The 22440-nt window shown below is 40.8% G+C and overlaps 2 protein-coding genes across 2 annotated transcripts in view; one reads left to right on the forward strand and one right to left on the reverse strand.

Moving 5' to 3' along the window:
- Positions 1-2646: 2646 nt before the first annotated feature.
- Positions 2647-6007, forward strand: LOC307184972 (methyl-CpG-binding domain protein 3-like 2B; the record flags this gene model as incomplete). Its single annotated transcript, XM_079918714.1, has 2 exons — positions 2647-2706; positions 5423-6007. The coding sequence occupies exons 1-2, from the start codon at positions 2662-2664 to the stop codon at positions 6005-6007; spliced, it is 630 nt and encodes a 209-aa protein (XP_079774840.1). The 5' UTR covers positions 2647-2661.
- Positions 6008-14324: 8317 nt separating this feature from the next.
- The window catches only part of ADGRE1 (adhesion G protein-coupled receptor E1), a gene marked incomplete at its 3' end in the record, with an annotated part of 44281 nt that continues 36165 nt past the window's right edge, over positions 14325-22440 (reverse strand). Inside the window, exons 18-21 of the mRNA XM_079918715.1 lie at positions 20737-20803; positions 18344-18435; positions 14564-14732; positions 14325-14450 (exon numbers count right to left, since the gene is read on the reverse strand). Of these exons, the coding sequence (XP_079774841.1) occupies positions 14325-14450; positions 14564-14732; positions 18344-18435; positions 20737-20803 (454 nt within the window). The remainder of the gene's footprint in view (positions 14451-14563; positions 14733-18343; positions 18436-20736; positions 20804-22440) is intronic.

Below are 22440 nucleotides of genomic sequence, written 5' to 3' on the forward strand. Positions count from 1 at the left end.
GGCTCACGGGCCCAGCCGCTCCACGGCATGTGGGATCTTCCCGGACTGGGGCACGAACCCGTGTCCCCTGCATCGGCAGGCGGACTCCCAACCACTGTACCACCAGGGAAGCCCACAAAGTATTTTTTAATCCTCTTTTATGGATGTCTATTCTAGAGTTTGACTCATTTTTCTAGACCAGTTTTAGCATTGTTTCATGACAGAATTACTATATTTATATAATGTCTTGATGTACTTTACCAGATGAGGGTAACCCAGAGACTTTCCTGGCGGTCCAGTGCTTAAGACTCTGCCTTCCACTGAAGGGGGCATGGGATCAGTCCCTGGCTGGGGAACTAAGATACCACATGCCGTACAGTGCGGCCAAAAAAAAAAAAGAATGTGACTCTCCAGATGTATATAACTCAAAATTTTTTTCCACTCATAGTTTCCATCCCTTCTGTCTTCCTAGTGAATTTTGGTGAACTTTGACTCCGAATATAGCTTAACGTGATGGAAGTTACAATTTTTTAAAATCTATTTGCGTTTAATTGTATCAAAAGGAATAATTTCCGCCCTCATTGTAAAACTGCTCTCTCTTTTCTTTAAAAATAAAGCTATAGGACTTCCCTGGTGGCGCAGTGGTTGAGAGTCCGCCTGCCAATGCAGGGGACACGGGTTCGTGCCCCGGTCCGGGAAGATCCCACATGCCGCGGAGTGGCTGGGCCCGTGAGCCATGACCGCTGAGCCTGCGCGTCCGGAGCCTGTGCTCCGCAACGGGAGAGGCCACAACAGTGAGAGGCCCGGGTACCGCAATAAAAAAAAAAAAAAAAAGCTATATATTTTGTTTTTGTTAGAGTGAAATTAAGCATTTAAGTGATTATGAAGGTGTTGATTCCAGCAAAAGACTGGATTAAAACTGCAAGACAGTTCAAGAGTAAATATCCCAACAAAAGCACAGTGTGAACAATATTGAAAAACTCAGGACAGAGTTAAAAGAGAAGTGGGATGTGATTAAAAGGGGGAGCAGAGGGAATTTGATGAGGAATTGATATCACAATGAAAATATACACAAGCATGTTCCAAACGGATGAAAGACGTCAACCCACACATGTAATTAACTCAACATTCTTTAAGCAAAGAAAATACATGGGAAACAATAATGAGCTACACTATGGTCTAAAAATCAGAGTGAATATCAAAGATTTTAGAAAATGCAAAGGCCAAATAAGCAAGAAAATGCTAATTGGGGATGTCTAAACATAAATAAGATATAGATCAACAGAGCACCATTTTTTTCTTTTTTTCTTTTTTTTTTTTTTTTTTGCGGTACGCGGGTCTCTCACTGTTGTGGCCTCTCCTGTTGCGGAGCACAGGCTCCGGATGCACAGGCTCAGCGGCCATGGCTCACGGGACCAGCCGCTCCGCGGCATGTGGGATCTTCCCGGAACGGGGCACGAATCCGTGTCCCCTGCATCGGCAGGCGGACTCTCAACCCCTGCGCCACCAGGGAAGCCCAGAGCACCATTTTTAAATTGGTCAAAAGTCATATCAAATCAGAATTCTATACCCAGCATCGATATTGCCCCAAATTAAGATTCTTTGAAAACTTAAAGTAAAGCATTTCATTGTTAGTAGTCTTGAATTGGACAAAATACTAGAATGAGTTATGAAGTCCAAAGGAAAATATCTCAGATCAAAAGCCAGGAATGCAGGAGGAAATGAAAAGAAAAGGAAAGAATAATTTAGAAATAAATATAAGTGAAGTTTGTTTCATAAAGCAATTCTGGAACTCTCTCATGGAGATTAAAATACATGTAGAATTAAGATGCATGACAACAGTAACAGAAAAGTCAGGAAAGCTGAAATGGAATTAAAAGTGTTCTAAGGTATTAGCATTTGGGAGATGTGGTAAGAGCAATTAACTGGATTAGTCTATATTAGTTAAAGGAGTCAGAATTTTATCACTAAAGTAACTTCACAAGTTCTGTATGTGACTGCAACTAGCAAGTTTATAGAGAGAAAATGTAAAAATAAAAGAATTAAATTATAGTGAAATAAAGACAGTAAAGAGACTGTTTATGTCAGAGGGTAGGGAAGGAGTAAGATGGTTGAAATAATCTCGAATTTACCAGTAATTAGGTGAAATGTAAATGTACAAAATATTGAGTTCTTTTCAATGATTCTGTGATACAGACTTCATAGACTTGTGACCAAATATTTTGGACATTCTTTTATTGATAAACATTTATACAATCTGTAGTTTTTTTTATGAAAACATAAGTTGTGTGGAAATTTTAGCATGTAGGAACGTCCATAACTTTTTTTGTAGAAGGTATCCATACTGAGTGAAAAAGGAAACATTAAATTTTTGATAGAAAGTACAAACAGCACCCCCATTCACAAATGTATTAAATTTTTCATATAGTATTTCATATTATTCAATAGTGGCTAATATTGTCAATAGCCCCAAATTCTTGTGTTTGTGTGGAGAGATTTGGGAATCTCTCCAATGCCTCTGATCTGAGATAGAGTGTGTCCTCTCGATTGGGTTGTCTCCTGATTGGGTTGTCCACCCTCTTCCCCTATAAAAGGGGGAATCAGAGGCAGAATCACTGCACTTTCCAGCAAGACACAGGCTGTCTGCATCTCAAGGGTGGGCCCAAGGACAGCTCTCAGAAGATGGGGGAACCTGAATGGACCAGTTTTCCAAGCCAGCCTCTTCTGGTGAGTGTGGAATCCATACCGATGGCAAGAGTGTACATTAGGATGCTGTTTTCTTCTGTAAAATCTAATTTAGCAGAATTTAGCTCCAAAAGCAAGAAGGTATCTCATTGAAAGTTATTTCCCAGGTGTTAATGTTTCTTAAGAAATAGTCAAGATAGTGTATATTTTTGTATATGAAGTTTTTTTGGATAATACATGACATGTGTGGTGCGTGTGTGTGTGTGTGTGTGTTTTAACCAAAATCACTAGGTAGTGGAAGTAGTATTTGGCCCTAGAGTGTTTAAATTGTTCTCCTCTATGGACAATTATTTGCCCACAATGTGTTTGGTCTTTTTTTCTTCTTTTTAAAAAAATTCTGTTCTCTGCTTCAAATAGGGCTCTCCAGTTTCTTTGTCATCCATCATTGTAGTTAATTTCTTTTTCCTACTCTCCCTTCTTACTTCTATTCCTCCCTATTCCGCTCCTTCCCTCTCTGTCTTTGTGTTGGCCTTGCTATAGATCATAGCACCTAATTATACCTAACGCTATTACTAGACATTCCTTAGTCTATAACCCTTTTCTCTCACCAAGATTAAAATAATCTAGGGCAATGACTTTGTTAAGTTAAATTCCGAGTAGTGTGTTTTAGTACACAACTTGGTATATAACAGCTGCTCTATAAATAGGCAGATCATTTTTCTATCAAACATTTTTCTATCAAACATTTCTCTATCAAACATTTCATTACATTTTGAGTAATGAAAGGGGTAGTATTAATTATAATGTCAGGACAACAGGAATAAAGTGAGTTTTATGTTTTCCCTTTAAAAAAATATCTTCGAAGACAGAAGTGTGAGATTTAAAAGGAAAGGTGCACTGATTAGGTTCACAGTTTAAACAGATTATTGTGAGGAGACTTAGAATGGATCACAGAGAGAAAGGATTGAAATCTTTGATTGCAGTCCACCCCAAAACAGACTAACTCATTTTATCATTGTAGTTGTGTGCATTTATTAGAAAAATTTGGAAAGTAGTTTTTGGAGTTTGCATAACTTCTCTTAAAAAAAGATATCTGAGCACCTTGGAAAGCCAAAGCACTAAATGACTGTATCAGTGGAAACATTAAAATTCTTATTATCCTCTCTTCATTGAGTACCCAACTTAGTGAGAAAAGCAATCTCAAATAAGTACATAATATGCCACATAAAATTAAAAAAATTTACACAGAGAAAATGTAAGATTAATTTTGATATGGGAACAGGAAAGGTAATTCTGTGGCATTTTGTAGGTCAAATGAAAGGTGCTCAAGAATTATTCAAAAGTTGGGAATCTTCAGGTGGATTCAGGAGGGCAAATGGATGGCTAATTGGTATGAGAATGTGGGGTGGTAGGGCGTCCAGAATGCCATTCAGGGGCAAATGCGATATTACTTCCAACAAGTGAGTTTGTGGAGACATTGAGATAAGGATGAACTATTTGGGGAATTGGCTGGTTCAACTTGGGACCTGGTCACAGTGAGTTGGGTCATGGATATTATCACTGATCTGGTGGGTAGGCAGATGGATATTTGGGTCTTAGAGTTGAAGCCAGATCGGTGAATCTGTGAGCATTTCTAGTTCATTAATGGTATTTGAAGGCAGGGGAACGGATGGGATTGCCTAGAAGAAGGTTTGGATGTAGAACAGATGTGAGAGCAGGACCGACTTCTAAGAAGCATCAATTGTTGTGTTGAGATAGTAGAGAGAGGAGTAGGAGGAGGGGAGGATGGGAGTCAGGGAGTAAACATTGTTATTTACAGGGCTTCTCTGGTGGCGCAGTGGAGGAGAGTCTGCCTGCCGATGCAGGGGACACGGGTTCGTGCCCCGGTCCGGGAAGATCCCACATGCCGCGGAGCGGCTGGGCCCGTGAGCCATGGCCGCTGAGCCTGCACGTCCGGAGCCTGTGCTCCGCAACGGGAGAGGCCACAACAGTGAGAGGCCCGCGTACCGCCAAAAAAAAAAAAAAAAAAAAAAAAAAAAAAAAGTTATTTACAGTGGAAAAAAGGAACTTTATAATGAGAATGTGGCCTTTCTAAGTTATGTTATGAGCAGGAGGATATTTGAGTGAAGATGGGACTTGGGTTTGAAAGAAAAGTATTGGAGTGTTGAGAGGTACATGATCTCACTGAAGATGAAGCACTAAAGAACTATGAAAACGAGGTGATTGCATGTCTTAAAGCAAAGTAAAAAAGAGATATAAAAAAGTTTAATGTCTTGGTATTCAAAGAACCCTGTGATCTCTTTGTCCAGATAGTGTTGGATTAGGGGGTACCAGCATGTGCGGAGTTGACAGTGACAGGGGTGGTAAGAGGAAAACATCCTCAAAGGAGGATGGTGGAGGGGAAAGTCTGGAATTGGTACTGGGCAATGACCTGGAGCTTCCTGTCCCTGACTCCTATCTGTTTGATGTCCCAGGCTTCAGTTCTCAATGTGTGGTGCCGGTACTAGCAGCATCAGCGTCAGTTGGAATCACCTAGAAACGCAATTTCTTGTCCCCACCCCAGATTGACTTTCATTGAGATCCGGAAATCTGAGTTCTAACAACCCTCTGAAAGACTGTGACGCAGAGTAAATTGAGATTCATTTCTCTAGGGAGACAGGAGAGTGGTTATCCAAACGAGCTGAGGACATCCTCCACGACCGGCAGTGGTTTCATCCCCCACTTTATTCAAATGGTACATTTCGTTTTGTTTTCACAGGGGAAGCTCAAAAGAAATATGATGCCTGAGACGTTGGAGAAGAAAAGACAAGATCATTTAGCCAAGGCCAAGCAGAGACATCGTGAAGGAACTGCACTTCCTATGAGGCTGACCAGCTGCATTTTCAAGAGGCAAGTCACGAAGATAACTTCTCATCCTGACAATGCAGTCAGGCGCCGTCGATGCGAGGGGACCTTGGAGAAGCCCCAGCAAGCCTGTGCCTTCAGGAGACTGCAGGGGCTCCAGGTCTACAGCCCTGAAGGAGAACCTTTCAGCACGTTGGACAGCGCAATTATTTTCGGAGTAATTGCCCTGCGTGGTGCTGGTGAATCCCTGGGCCGTGCTGGTGCCGGGTCTCTGCACACCAGCCCTGAAGCCATCACTACCCAGTGTTCAGACGGGGCAGAGATGATCCCAGGATTGGGTCTCTTCCTCCCACAGACCCTCTACAGGCAACGAGTAACATATGCAGATATTCGCCGACAGGCTCGGAAAGTGAAAAGAGCAAGGGAGAGACTGGGTATGGCCTTGAGGGCAGACAGGCTTGCCAGGGAGACAGAGAGAGCCAGGAGCCCTGAGAACTAGGTGAAAAATGGACGAGACTGTCCTGAAGAAGCCGAGTGCTGCGGCCCCTGGGAAGTGGTTCACTGCAGGACAGCCCTCCGTTCTACTTGCCTCTAAGTGTCAACCATGTTTCTGGACTGAGATGTTTTGTTAGATGAACATTGTACTCTATTAAACTCTTGGTAGACAAAAACGACAAGAGTAAACGTTTTTGTGAGTGAGAGATTGGGTTTCATGTGACAAGAAAAATGATTTTTCCTTATCTTTGTACACTTCAATCTCTGTCAGGATTTCTCTATTGAATTCTACAGAGGTAATGTAGTCTGGGGGGATTATTTAATGTTTTTGGTTATAATATTTTCTTACATTGCTTACACTTAGGCAAGAAATGATACCTACTCTAGAGATTATTTTTTAATATTAATGCTATAAAATTTTATTAAGCTTGCTTTTTACTTCTCATTTAACATCTTTTTTTTGTCATTGTGTCAAATGCTAAATCAGACATGACTTTTTTTTTTAACATCTTTATTGGAGTATAATTGCTTTACAATGGTGTGTTAGTTTCTGCTGTACAATAAAGTGAATCAGCCATACACATACATATATCCCCATATCCCCTTCCTCTTGCATCTCCCTCCTACCCTCCCTATCCCACCCCTCTAGGTGGACACAAAGCACCGAGCTGATCTCCCTGTGCTATGCGGCTGCTTCCCACTGGCTATCTATTTTATGTTTGGTAGTGTATATATGTCCATGCCACTCTCTCACTTTGTCCCAGCTTCCCCTTCCCCTTCCCCATATCCTCAAGTCCATTCTCTAGTAGGTCTGTGTCTTTATTCACGTCTTGCCCCTAGGTTCTTCATGAACAACTTTTTTGTTTGTTTGTTTGTTTTAGATTCTATATATATGTGTTAGCATACGGTATTTGTCTTTCTCTTTCTGACTTACTTCACTCTGTATGACAGTCTCTAGGTCCATCCACCTCACTACAAATAACTTAATTTCGTTTCTTTTTATGGCTGAGTAATATTCCATTGTATATATGTGCCACATCTTCTTTATCCATTCATCTGTCGATGGACACTTAGGTTGCTTCCATGTCCTGGCTATTGTAAATTGAGCTGCAATGAACATTTTGGTACATGACGCCTTTTTTTTTTTTTTCCGGTATGCGGGCCTCTCACTGTTGTGGCCTCTCCCGTTGCGGAGCACAGGCTCCGGATGCGCAGGCTCAGCGGCCATGGCTCACGGGCCCAGCCGCTCCGTGGCATGTGGGATCCTCCCGGACCGGGGCACGAACCCGTGTCCCCTGCATTGGCAGGCGGACTCTCAACCACTGCACCACCAGGGAAGCCCCATGACGCTTTTTGAATTATGGTTTTCTCAGGGTATATGGCCAGTAGTGGGATTGCTGGGTCGTATGGTAGCTCTATTTTTAGTTTTTTAAGGAACCTCCATACTATTCTCCATAGTGGCTGTATCAATTCACATTCCCACCAGCAGTGCAAAGGGTTCCCTTTTCTCCACACCCTCTCCAGCATCTATTGTTTGTAGAGTTTTTGATTATGGCCATTCTGACCAGCGTGAGATGATATCTCATTGCAGTTTTGATTTGCATTTCTCTAATGATTAATGATGTTGAGCATTCTTTCATGTGTTTGTTGGCAACCTGTATATATTCTTTGGAAAAATGTCTATTTAGGTCTTCTGCCCATTTTTGGATTGGATTGTTTGGTTTTTTGATATTAAGCTGCATGAGCTGCTTGTAAATTTTGGAGATTAATCCTTTGTCAGTTGCTTCATTTGCAAACATTTTTACATACTCTTTTTAAATGTACTTTTTAAAGGTTCATTTTTTTCCCTAGAACTTGATTTTGAAAATATTATTGATGAGTTTCCTTCTAGTAAAACAAAGAAAGTAAAATTTTCATAAATTCTGGTTGTTATAAATAAAATATTTAAATTTAAAATAATATTTTACATCCTAATATCCTTACATTTCAACTTTTCAATTTTTTTCAACTACTTTAATGATCTGGGATGGGAAGGCACATTGTCAGTGGTCAATAAATATTACTTGACTGGATGGATTTGTATTTTGCAGTGGGAGGACGCCATAAATTATTTGGATTGTAAGAGGACAATGTTATTGCACTTTATGGGATTTAAAAACTATGCAGGTTTTATCCTAAGTCTCTTTTCTCTCTCTAGTGGAGGCATATGAGACATGGGGGTGAATAAATACACCAAGCTTGATGTTTATAGTAAGAAAAAATCCTATTGTGGAGATCACAACTTTACCCACTTACTTTAGAAATATAGGATTCCTGAAGGTGACTGTATTTTAGACCAACATGTAACACTGTTGCAGAAACAGATAAAGCCTTGCACAGATCTTCTTCAGAAAGAACTTTAATTCAACCATTACAGATTTATAGGTCCTAATAACTAAGAGGAAATGGAGATCCAACCTTTCTCTTTGTCTATTTCATGTTGTTGCAATCAAATACAAAATGTTGACAACCCATTGGCTACTGTGTCAGATGGGGCAATTGCCACAAGTAATGTTTCATAGCAAACCACTCATGAAACTAAGTGTCTGAAAAAAATGAGGCTTGATTGTTGCTGCTGAGTCTGTGGGTTGGCTGGGGCAGTGTGCTGATCTTGGCTGGGCTCACTCATATGACCACAGTCAGCTACAAGTTGGCTAGGTGGCTGATTATGGAAAACCTCAGCTGGTATAATAGGATTACTAAACTGTCTTCCATATGTTTCTCACATATGTCCAGCAGTTTATCCTGGGCATATTCTCATGGCAGAGGCAGGTATGCAAAATCAAGCAAGATTAACCATGTAAAGGGAAAAAAGAATGGCACACTCACTTTTGAAACCTCTGAGTCACACTTGCTAATATTCCTTTGGCCAAAGCGAGTCTCAAAGCCAAGTCTGAGTCAGAGTGGGAAGGAGTTACAAAGTTGCAGGGGAAGGGGTGTGGAGACATGGAGACACGTCTTGAGGCCACTGATGCAATCAATCTACCTATATTGGCTAAATGTAAGAGCTGTGCAATCTCATTTCAATATCCCTTAGAACTGTCACCGCTGTACTGAACACTCTGGATAAGCCAAGCATTGAAGACCCACCTATCATAAATGAACCCTTGTTTGTAAACATGTGTCAACCCCCTCCCAAGTTGTAGCTGCCACAAATGACAAAAACCAAGCCTCTGACAACCAAGTTTAATGTTGCTATCAAATTGTCCAACACATGATTATTACTGAGCCAATTGAATCCTAAGTGGTAAGTTGATTCAAAGTAAATATTTAGTCTCTTCTCTGTGTCCCCAAGAATTCCTGAGGTCAAAGGAAGAGAAGGCAAGGGGCCAGGGGTCTGGAAGAGGAGCTCTGTTATCAAGAGCTCAAAGCCCAGCTCAGCCACCTACAGCTGTGTAATGCTGAGAAAGGTACTTAAGCTCTCTGGGTCTCAGCTTAAAAAGGAGAGAATTCATTCATTCCCTCATTCATTCAATGTATTTATGGAGAAACTACTAAATACAATTCTCTGTACAGATGGAGTTCAGAGTTTGTTGGAGACACCCCCCCAAAAAAAGGGAAATTATAGTACAGGGCTAGAAAGCATGAAGTTGTACAAAAAGAATTAATAAACAGAGAGCTAAAGTAAATAGTTTTGGGAGGTTATAAAAGGGAGTTCTCAAGTCCTGTGTCGATAGCAGAGCCCAAGAAAAAGAAAGACTTCTCTTCTTTCCTGGCAAGGACTCAGCCAATAAAAGCCTTGGACTCTTTGTTTACTATAGCCCTCTTAACTTCCTTTTCCTCTCTTTAAAAGAGTTCTCTTTCCCTTGCTGTACAGGAACTTGCATGTGGCTCACCGCACGTTGCATATTGCAGACCCTGAATTGCAATTCTCCACTGATACCAAATAAACCCATTTTTGCTGGAGAAATATCTGGCAGTCTATTTGTTTCAGCTCAACAAAGCCTTAGGAGACACACAGAGATGATATCTAATCCTACTTCAAGAGATTCAAAGAATAATATAATATAGTAAATCCACTATACTTCACTTTTTTAAAAAAGAGAGATTCAAAGAATATTTCCTAGTGGAAGTGATGACTAAGCTGAGACTCAAAGAGAGGATAACAATGAATCAGATTTTGAGGAAAAATGTCATAGGAAGAGGGAATGGCAGGTGTAAAGTCCCAAAATAAATGTTTCCCTTCTGGCTTTAAAGACAAGCTGAGCTATCAGCATGGAAAACAGAAGAATATTCTAGAATATTCTAGAACATTCATGAGTACAACACAAATCCCCTGGGGATCTCATTATAATGCAGGCTCTCTGTGCTCTAAAGCCCGTGAGCCACAACTACTGAGCCCACACGCCACAACTACTGAAGCCCACGTGCCCTAGAGCCCACGTGCTGCAACTACTGAGTCCATGTGCTGCAACTACTGAAGCCCGCATGCCCAGAGCCCATGCTCCACAACAAGAGAAGCCACCGCAAAGAGAAGCCTGTGCACCACAATGAAAAGTAGCCCCCGTTCACCGCAACAAGAGAAAGGCCGTGCACAGCAACGAAGACCCAACGCAGCCAAAAAGTACATAAATAAAACAAAACAAAAAGTAAAAAAAAAAATGCAGGCTCTGGTTCAGCAGATCTGGGGTGGCACCTGATGTCCTACTTTTCTAACAAGGTGAGGCTGATTCTTCTGGTCCACAGACTACACTTTGATTAGGGAGCTATTAAAGTGGCCACAGAGGGGAGATCTACCTGTTGAATTTTCACTTCCTTCTTTTTTTTTCAATTGAAGTATAGTTGACTTACAGTATTATGTTACTTTCAGGTGTACAGCATGGTAATTTGATATTTTTATAGATTATACTCCATATAAAGTTATCATAAAATATTGACTATATTCACTCTGCTGAACCTTACATTTTTGTCACTTATTTATTTTACACCTAGAAGTTTGTACCTCTTAATTCCCTTTGACTGCTCCTACTTACCAACATAACTCTTTTAAGTGTTTCTGCCTATAAGTGTGTGTGCTTTATTTATCCCCTGAGGCTCTCCTTACAATTTTACTAACCATTTCTATAAAAGCAGGAGGGTTCTTTGTTGAAAGGTAAGGCAGTCAGTCAGAAGACACATCATTTATTGAGGGCTACTCTCTGTGTCAAGCATGTGATAGATGCTGGAGAGGCACTCTTGAAGCCACACATCCATGGACTTAGGACAAAACAAAATGGTAGCCAGAAGTTCTTGGTCCCGCCATTGCACTGCGATCTGTTATCTCCGCAAAACTCTGGAAAGTCAAAGAGTTGCAGAACACAGAAGATAAAACGGTAAGCTGGAACAGGAACTCTTGTTTCTCAGCAGGGCATGAAGCCATGGGGAGACCATCCCACATATCCGTCCATGATCCGAATTTCCCAGAGAGCTCTGGGGCTGGCAGGATCCTGCATTTCCATATTAAGCCGAGAAGAAAAGATTTCAGAGAAGGCTCCTGCAGGCACCTGCTTTCCTGAAATGTTGTTTCATAGTGTATTTGAAAGCAAGAAAGGACTTTAACCCTGTGAGAGAAATTAGAATCAGAAACAGTGGCAGGATTAGTACACATGTGGGTCCAGGGATCAGATCTATGTGGGCATGGGTCTTATAAATACAGACAGAGGTAAATATGGCAATAAAAACTAGAAGGATAAACATTGAAATGTTAACAGTGATTATGCCTAGTGTGGCAGGCACTGTTGGCAGACCCAAAAGCTATTCTCAACCTCTTTACTATTGATATTCCCATTCTAGAAGCTAGAAAGCAGAATACTTGTTTTTTCAAATTCCTTTGTAACTATGAGTAGTCATGTGATGCAGTTCTGACCAATTAGGTGAAAGGGAAATCTGCTAAGGGGCTTCTGGAAAAGCTATTATTTCCTGTTAAAGGGAGAAGGTTGAAAGGAGAGTTTACCACTCTGCCCCATCCCTCTCCTTCCTGCCTTGAACGTGGTCACAATGTCTGGAGCTATGGCAGGCATCTTGCAACCATGAAAATAATTGATGAAAAGTCAACATGCTGTCAGTGGAAAGGAAATCTAGGGAGAGCTTAGATCCTTAACAACACCACTAAGCAACAGAACCAATACCAGCAACACCTAACTCTGGACTTCTATTCTTGCAAGAAAAAGAATTTCATATTTATTTAAGCCACTGGATCTTAGTTACTTGTGCTTGGAATACATCAGTGAAAAAAAATAAAACCTTCTAGTGGGGGATGGAAGACCATAAAAATTAAATGAGATGAATAAGGAAATTATAGTGTTAGAAAGTGGAAAGCATGGAAAAGAAAATCAAGACAAGGTGCGTGGAGGAAGCATGAACACCAGGGTAGGGGAATAGGAGGCTGCACAAAATACAGTTGTCAGAGGAAATTTTATTGATAAGAAATGACTGGAACAAAGATTTGAAGGACGTGAGGGAAGTGAGGGAGTTGTCCATGCGGGTATCAGGACAAAAACACTCAAGGCATTCAAGAGCATTCAGTTCAAGGTTCCTAAGGAGGAAATGAGCCTGCCATGTTTGAAGAATCTTGAGCAGGCCAGTGAGGGTGGAGCAGAGTGAAGTGAGAGGTCAATTAATAGAAGACAAGGTCAAAAAGGAAAAGAGAGTCAGATCAAACAAGGCCTTGTGGGCCACCAGGAGGACTTTGGCTTTTACTCTAAGGGGGGAGCCATGGAGTGTTGTAGGCAGAGAAGGAATGTGACCTGACTCAGGGGTTCACGAGTGCCCTCTGGCTGCTGTATGGAGAATAGACCAAAGGTAGGGCAGGGAAAAGGCAAGAGAGGCAGCAGGAAGAACCCTTTTGAGGCTATTTCCATCATCCTGGCTAGAGACTTGGACTTGGACCACAGTGGAAGGAATGAAGGGAAAGAGAAGCGATCAGACTCTGGATCCATTTTGAGAAAAAGTCATCAGGATTTGCTGATGAATCAGAGATGGAAGAGAGTGAGAAGAAAAGCAGAGTCAAGGTTAACTTCACACCTTCACTCCCGAGCAATAGAAAAATAGAGGATCCTATGTGGAAATGAGAGGTAGGGGAATCAGAAGCTCATTTGGGACGTGTTACATCTGCGACATCTATCAGACATCTAAGTGGGGGCATTTGGAAGGTGGCAGGTTATGTGAGTCTAGAATTCAGGAGAGGGGGCTAAACTGCACATTATTTATAATTTGGGGGTCATTGCTAATAGATGGTGTTTGTAGCCATGAGATTGGATGAGATCCATTGTGTAGAGGAAAATCTGCGCTTCGAACAAAACTGATGCATTGTTAGAGGATACCCCTTTGGGTATTATCTGATCTATGGTGGAGCTAGTTTACAATTCTGTAAATTTTAAATAAAATTAAAATTTTGGAAAATATTTATGACAGTGATGGAAAATAATTTCATGGAAAAATCTGTTTTTCCTTTACTTGCACTCTCATTTCAATATTATTGAGATTATATATGTATTTAATTCACATAAATTAATACATAAGTAATACACATCTATGAATTTTAAATATATTATATAATACTAATAATTATATATGTCTGTATAATTATAATTATATGTATGATTATATTATATATTAATAATTATATATAATGGCTTTATATTTATAATTATGTATAAAATACAATTATGTATAATTTATAGATATTATATATGAAATTTTTATATATTATATATTTATATAATATAAAATTTACATATTATAATGTGAATAATTATATATAATGTCTGTATATTTACAATTATATGTATAATTATATAATATATAATTATATGTTCTATATATTACATATAATTATCAATGAGGAAACCAGGCAGATGTTATAATTGGTTCAAAAGAGAACACAAAGAACATACATATATATAAAGTAGTGATATTATGTGTTATGTATACATTGTGAACACTGTGTACATTATATGTGTGCTATGTATTATGTGTACATTATGTACATTGGACACATTATATGTAAGATGTACTACACATACACGTCTGTTCTTTGCGTTCTCTTGTGAACCAGTTATAATACCTGCTGCTTCCCTCACTGATTAATGAGCAGAATAAAATCCTTAACAGATGCTTATTTTATATCTGTGAGTCATGATTTTGTCTCTTTTAGTTTGCATAGCTACTGAGGGGCAGAGCTGGCATTTAAACCCAGGCAGTCTGGCTCCCAAACCCCCACCCTTAAAGCCCAAACTTTATCAAATAAGTTAATACCCGTGTACGTGTTTAGCTCACAGTAGGTACTCAACATACAGTGCTGTCTAGAACCTGCAGACTCTCACCGTTTTGGAAGTGGAGGGAACGGATGACAGTACGATCCCTGAGGTCTCGGACCGGGAGCTGGGTTTGGTCTTCCTGGTCATGCATCTTCTGTATTCTTCCCGTACCTGAAGGTGGAGACACATCACGGGGAGTTGAATCACTCTTAGATGCAGGGGCATGTGTGGGCAGAGGCATGAGCCCTGGAAGGAAGGGGACTGGGAAGGCGGCAGCTACCTACCTGGCGGTTGAGCAGACAATGAATGAGGAAGATGAAGGCTCCTTGCAGGCTGTTGATGATGGTGAACAAGTAAGCCATGATATTGGCCATGGGTCCAAACTGGAAAATGCCCAACACCCAGGAACACCCCAAGATGAAGATCTGAGCAAAGGCTTTGAATGTCAGTAACCTGGAGGGAAAGATTTGCAGAGGATAAGGTTCTAGGAGGTGGCTGTTGTCCTCATGGGCCACCACTCTCCCAGGTTTAGCCTGAGGCTACCACCATGTGACCCGTCACCTGGGTGAGAATAAACGTGGAACAGAGGCTCCAAGCCTAGAGGTAGGAAAATCAAATCCTACAGACGTTGAAAAGGCAATTGGCCTACAGATACACATGGACACAAAGATGTGTGGACACACGTATTTAATGCAATATTGTCTGTAGTAATAAAAGGCTAGAAGGCACTATTTACAATAGACGAGACATGGAAACAACCTAAATGTCCATCAACAGATAAAGAAGATGTGGTTTGTGTATATATATATATATATCTCACATATATGTTGTAAATATATGTATATATGTGTGTATATATGTGTACATTTCTATGTATATACACACACACACACACACACACACACACACACACACACAATGGAATATTTACTCAACCATTAAAAAGAATGAAATAATGCCATTTTTATCATACTAAGTATGATAAAGTATGTAAGTCAGAAAGAGAAAGACAAATACCATATGATATCATTTACATGTGGAATCTAAAATACGACACAGATGAACTTATCTACAAAACAGAAACAGAGTCATAGACATAGAGAACAGACATGTGGTTGCCAAAGTGGGGGGAGGGGGAGGGATGGATTTGGGGTTTGGGATTAGCAGATGCAAACTATTATATATAGAATGGATAAACAGCGAGGTCCTACTGTATAGCACAGGGAACTATATTCAATATCCTGTGATAAACCACAATGTAAAGGAATATGAAAAAAGAATATATATATCTATCTATATATAAAACTAAGTCACTTTGCTGTACAGCAGAAATTAACACAACATTGTAAATCAACCATACATCAATAAAAAAAATTTTAAAGGCTAGAAGGACCTACCTGTCCAAGAATTTGGGACACATTAAGTGAACCGTGAAGCCATCATATGAAATACTATGAAGCCTTCCTTTTTATTGGAGGCAAAACTCACATACCATAAGATTAACCATTTTGGCCACTGAAAGTGTGCAACTCAGTGGCATTGAGCACATTCACAACGTACAAACATCATCACCATCCAGTTCCAAGACATTTTTATCACCCCAAAAATAAACCATGTACCTATCAAGCAGCCATTCCCTATTTACTTATCCCCCAACTAAAACAACCCAAATGTCCACCAACAGATGAACGGATGCACACAATGTGGTCCATCCGTATACTGGAATATTATTCAGTCATAAAAAGTAATGAAGCACTGACGCTCGCTACAACGTGGATGAACGTTGAAAACATGCTGCTCAGTGAGAGAAGCCAGACACAAAAGGCCACATAGGGTATGATTCAATTGATAAGAAATGTCCAGAATAGACAAATCTACAGAGATAAAGAGTAGATTATAAAAACTTTTTTTTTTTTTTTTTGCGGTACGCGGGCCTCTCACTGCTGTGGCCTCTCCCGTCGCGGAGCACAGGCTCCGGATGCGCAGGCTCAGCGGCCATGGCTCACGGGCCCAGCCGCTCCGCGGCACGTGGGATCTTCCTGGACTGGGGCACGAACCCGTGTCCCCTGCATCAGCAGGTGGACTCTCAACCACTGCGCTACCAGTGAAGCCCCTTGTTAGTTGTTTTTAACCTTAAGTATTGATATGATGTAAGCTACATAATATGTGGAAAACACAAAGTGCAGAATAATATGTACAGTATCCTACCATTTATGTAATGGATATATAAGTATAGAATGTTCTGGAAGGAAGGTCAACTTAAGTAATAATGGCTGCTTAGGGTAGGAGGGATCTGGGGACCCAGGGGGTCAGGGGAGAGATAGAGAATGACTTTGTATGTGTTCCCTTTTTCACTACTTAATTTTTCTTACCATTGTATGTATTAACTTTGTTTTAACTTTTTGCACTAACTTTTACAAAATAACTTTAAAAAAATATTCAAGAGGAGTGAGGGATTGGACACTGACAGGAAAATAAGTAAAGGACGTTATCAGTTTACTGCTGATAAAAGCTAGACAATGTCTGATTTGAGTAGGTTCTTAAAATGAACTTTAGTTGAATGATGAAGTTAAGAAAACAAATGGCCTATAAGAATATGAAAAAGTCCCACATCTGTAAGATAAAATATATATATATGAAACTAAAATAATGAGATTGTAAATTTCATATATTAATTCAGGAAAACAATAAAAATGATAAACACTAGTGTTGGCAAAGCTGCAGGTAAACAAGCACTATTGTAAATGGAAACATTTTCTGGAAAACGATTTGCAATATATACTAACAGTGTTACAATCCAACCTACTCTGACTCAGGCAATTTCATGCCTATTATTGTATTTTTTTTGAATTTTATTTAATTTATATTTTTATACAGCAGATTCTTATTAGTTATCTATTTTATACACATCAGTGTATACATGTCAATCCCAATCTCCCAATTCATCCCACCACCATCCCCCCTCCCACTTTCCACCCTTGGTGTCCATATGTTTGTTCTCTACATCTGTGTCTCTATTTCTGCCTTGCAAACTGGTTCATCTGTACCATTTTTCTAGATTCCACATATATGCGTTAATATACGATATTTGTTTTTCTCTTTCTGACTTACTTCACTCTGATAGTCTCTAGGTCCATCCACATCTCTACAAATTACCCAGTTTCATTCCTTTTTATGGCTGAGTAATATTCCATTGTATATATGTACCACATCTTCTTCATCCATTCATCTGTCGATGGACATTTAGGTTGCTTCCGTGACCTGGCTATTGTATATAGTGCTGCAATGAACATTGGGGTGCATGTGTCTTTTTGAATTATGGCCTTCTCTGGGTATATGCCCAGTAGTGGGATTGCTGGGTCATATGGTACTTCTATTTTTAGTTTTTTAAGGGACTTCCATACTGTTCTCCATACTATTATTGTATTTAACAACAACAGATGTGTAAGAAGATTTGCCTACAAGGGTATTTCAAGATAGGATGGTTTATAATATTAAAAAAAAAAATAGAAAGAAAAAAAAAGAAACAACTTAAATGTCCATAAATAAGGGATGATTTAAATAAATTGTGCTAAGTCTTTACACTGAAACACTATAAATAAAAAAATATATTGTCAACAATTTCTAATTAAATAGAAAAATATTCATTACATGTTGTTAAGAGAAAAATGGTTGTAAAAATAAAATAGTATGATTCTGGTTTTGTAAATATGTACATATAAGTATGCACAGTAGAAGAATTAGAGAATATATTAATAGTTCTAATACAGGAAACACTCACTCCTCCTAGGAACTGTACTAAATGCTTCGTAAGCCACACGAAATGGGCAGTGTTAGCATCTCTGTTCTACAGATGAGGAAACTGAGTTTCAGAGAGGTTATGTAACTTGCCTAAGGTCACACAGCTTTTAAGTGGCAGTGCTGAGGTTTGAGACAGCCTGATCTAGACACTGTGCTATTCCATTTGGGGCACAGGACCAGGCTTACAAAAGGTACTCAGTGAACATTTGGGGAAAGAAGGAAAGGAGCCTAGAAGAGGAGGGGAAAGGAAGGATGGACGGTACCTGGTGTCTTTGAGCTTGGAGACTTCAGTACTGACGCTAGAAATCTGCTGCCTCAGGATCCACAGTGTCCCAGTCAGGAGGATGGAATTGATCTACAGAGTCAAGCAGAAGGGATGGAGAGATTGGATATACAAAAGGATAATGGCCAGACCATCTATAAAAATAGAGCTCTGACCCACAGTCTACAGTAACCACTGCAGGAAGCCACACAATAACTGACCCCAAATGACCAAGTTGACTAATAACTGACAGCCTCCCTCATTTCTGCCCCTGCTTCCAATTTAGGGCCAAAAGGAGAAAGCCAGTACGTAACCCTAACCAAGCACATAGAATGCCTTGCTTTCAGTTAGCCTACCCATAGGGTCCCCATGCCTACAGCCTCCAAGCAGGGCACACATGAAACCTTCCCTTTTTTCCTCTATAAAGCTTTCCCACTCATCTGCCTGTTTTTTAGTCTCTGACCAATGCAAGCGCTTTGACAATGCAGGTGGTTGACTCCCTTACCATAGCAATCTCCTAATAAACAGCCTTTGCTTGCTCTTGGAAGACCTGGGTTTATTTCCACTGGATGCATCTGGGAAGTTAGTATCAAGACCAGTGCCCCATCATGGGTTGAATTATGTCCCCCCACCACAAAAAATAAGATATGTTGAAGCCCTAACCCCCAAGACCTCAGAATGCTACCTTATCTGGATATAGGGTCTTTACAGAGATGATCAAATTAAAATGAAGTCGTTAGGGTGGGCCCTAATCCAATATGACTGGTGCCCTTATAAAAAGGGGAAATTTGGACATAGAGACAGACATGCACAGAGGGAAGACAATGTGAAGAGATACAGGGAGAAGACTGACATCTACGAGCCAAGGAATGCCTGAGGCTACCAGAATTTGGAGAGTAGACGGGAACAGATTCTTCCCTATAGAAGAATCAGATTCAGATGGAGAAACAGATTCAGATGGAGCATGGCCTGCTGACTCCTTGATTTCAGACTTCTAGCCTCCAGAACTGTGAGTCAATAAAATTCTGTTGTTCTAAGCTACCCAGTTTGTGATACTTTGTTATGGCAGCCCTAGGAAACTCACACATGGACCCCCAAAACCTGATAGAAGTAAGCAAAACCCCTCTGGAGGAATAAAACCTCAAGAATTCCCAAGATTTAGCTCAGTCAAATATGAACTCACAGTTAACAATTACAAATGACTCAAGGAAACAAGCCACCATGAGTGAGAGTCAGAAGACTCTCATCTTGCAGGACTGTAGAATCTAGATTGGAGGCAAGGAAGCAAGGAGATGGTACTCAACCTCCCCAGGCTTCCCAGAGAGTAGAAGGGTGGCTCCCAGGGGATGGGAAGGTGTTGGTTTAAGGGTACAAAGTTTCAGTTATGCAAGGTAAGTTCTAGAGATGTAATGTACAACATGGTGACTTCTGTTACAATACTGTAGTATATACTCGAAATTTGCTAGAAGGGTAGCTCTTAAGGGTTCTCACAACAAAGAAAGAAAAGGGGAAAAATGGTAAGTATGTGAGGTGATGGATTTGTTAATTAGGTTGATTGCGGTGATCATTTCACAGTGTATACCTACGTCAAAACATCAAGTTGTACACCTTAAATATATATAGTTTTTGTCGATTAAACCTCCATAAAACTTTTTTTAAATCTCCATGGGGCTTCCCTGGTGGTGCAGTGGTTAAGAATCCGCCTGCAGGGGACACAGGAGCCCTGGTCCGGGAAAATCCCACATGCCGCGGAGCAACTAAGCCCATGCTCCACAACTACAGAGCCTGTGCTCTAGAGCCCGCGAGCCACAACTACTGAGCCCACGTGCCACAACTACTGAAGCCCGTGTGCCTAGGGCCCGTGCTCTGCAACATGAGAAGCCACTGCAATGAGAAGCCCGTGCACCGCAACGAAGAGTAGCCCCCGCTCGCCACAACTAAAGAAAGCCTGCGTGCAGCAACAAAGACCCAACACAGCAAAAAAAACAAAAAAAAAAACAAAAAAAAACTCCAGATTTCCCTTTGCCTCTCTCCCACCATTACCCTCTCCAACCCTCCCCCCACCACCAACCAATTGCTCTTAATTTCTTCCTACCTTTTCTCTTATTCAACATCTGTACTCAGATGAGAGCAATAGACCCATTCTTACTGAAACACAAAGGATTGATAAGATTGTGGTCCCTTCCAGGGGATTTGCACGCTGGCATTAAAAAAATATATTACAAATCAAAGAAATGACACTCTAACTTGGAAATCTCAGAAATCAAGGTTCAGAGTGGTGCACGCTTTTGAGGAATAAGTGACCAGAGCTTTGCAACATCCACTGGCACTGCTTGATCCCTTGGGTCTCCTTGATCCTCCTCCAAAACACACTGCAACAAGCAATCAGCTTACCACTATAATTGTGCACACTGGCCCCAGGAAACTCCAGATAAACCCTGTCTCTGTATTCAGCCAGCAGCTATGGAGAAAAACAGGAGTCAGTGATTGTCTCAGAGTCCTGACCCTAAAATTACTCACACCCTGCCAGACGTGCTAATGGGAGAGAATATTGGCAGATGAGACCGTCGTGAAAATTTTCATGATGGACCAGGTCACATTGCAGTTTTCCTCTTTCAGACCTTCTTCCTGGGTGAATGTTCCTGAAATATTCACTTAATGCCTTGTGTAGAGCTCATTTCTCAATCCATAACCTCTGTAACCCCTTTATCCAGACCTCTCCACTAGTATACCTTGTCATTCAAGTCTCAGCTCGAACGTCACCTCCTCTGAAAAGCCACTACCCTGGTCCTTTCCTAACAGAACTCGCTGCTTTTTTTTATAGCACCTATCATAAATTATCTTGTTCAGTTGTTTATATATTGTAAATTGTCCATCTTCCCCTACTAGACTATGAGCTGCATGAGAATTTGGACTTTGAACGTTTTATTCATCTCTGAATACCCAGCACTCAGTGCAAATCCTGGTATGGAAGAGGCATTCCATAATTATTTGTTAATAGGAATGAAGCAATAAAGGGAGGGAGGGAAGGAGGGAAGGGAGAAAAAGAAGGAAGAAAGGAAGAAGGGAGGGAGGGAGGGAAGGAAGGAAGGAAGGAAGGACAGGAGGGAGGAAGGGAAAGGAAGGAGGGAGGGGGAATTAATTGCCTTTTCCCATCATGCCTCTAGTAGATATTGGCTGTTTTCACAACCTGACAACTATTCTGCCATGTTTCATAACAGCACCCCAATATTCCTTTAGCAGAAGTGCGCCTTCCCCAGAAAGAGAAGGAAATAATCAAGTTTGGCCAACCAGATGTTCTCTCCCTGGAATGTAAGTCACCAGTAGTAGAGTGATCAAAAGGCAAGAAAATGTTTACGCCATGAGAAAATGCTGCCCATATCCTTTCAAGGACAACTACTTCAGTAAATACGGGCCAATTTCCTCATTAGCATCTGCATCTCTGCCTGAGGGCATCAGACTAAAAGCTTTAGAAAATTTGTTCCCCCAGGGAGCAGCCCTCAAGCAATGGCTGATGGGAGGTAGCTGGATAAATATGCCAGCTCCCTCACTTCGTGGGTGGGATAACTGTGGTATGTGCCTTACACAGTCCCCCAGAGGTACCTAATGGGATTGAGCCCCAGTTACCTACAGCAGGACCTGCGCAGGAATGCACCCTGTATTTCCTCCTTCTCTTCCCTGTTTCACTTCCCCACTCCCTAGTGCCTCCTGAGATCATTTCAAATCCTTGCCAATGCTACTCCTCTCTTCCAAAACTTTCTGTAGTTCCTACTACCTAGAAGGTATTCACCAAATTCCATGCCCCCCTGCAATTTCCTCTTCTTCCAATCCAATCCATCTATTCTCCAAATACAGCTTGAGCTCTCCCTTAGGCAAGATTTGTCCTCACTTAGGTGTACATTTCAGTAGAGCTTTCAAGGCTCATTCAAAATCTACCTCCTCCAGGAAGGCTTCCGTGAACTTTCCAGCTCCCATATGCCCTCATCCCTCTCTGGTCTGTGTCAGGGCTTATACTACCCACACCAACACCAGGCACTTCATCGTGGTGGCCTTGCATTGTCACCACTATCTCCTGACAAGGTAGACCTCACAGACATA

This window comes from Stenella coeruleoalba (assembly GCF_951394435.1).
Source record: "Stenella coeruleoalba genome assembly, chromosome: 3".
In the NCBI taxonomy this organism is placed as follows: Eukaryota; Metazoa; Chordata; class Mammalia; order Artiodactyla; family Delphinidae; genus Stenella; species Stenella coeruleoalba.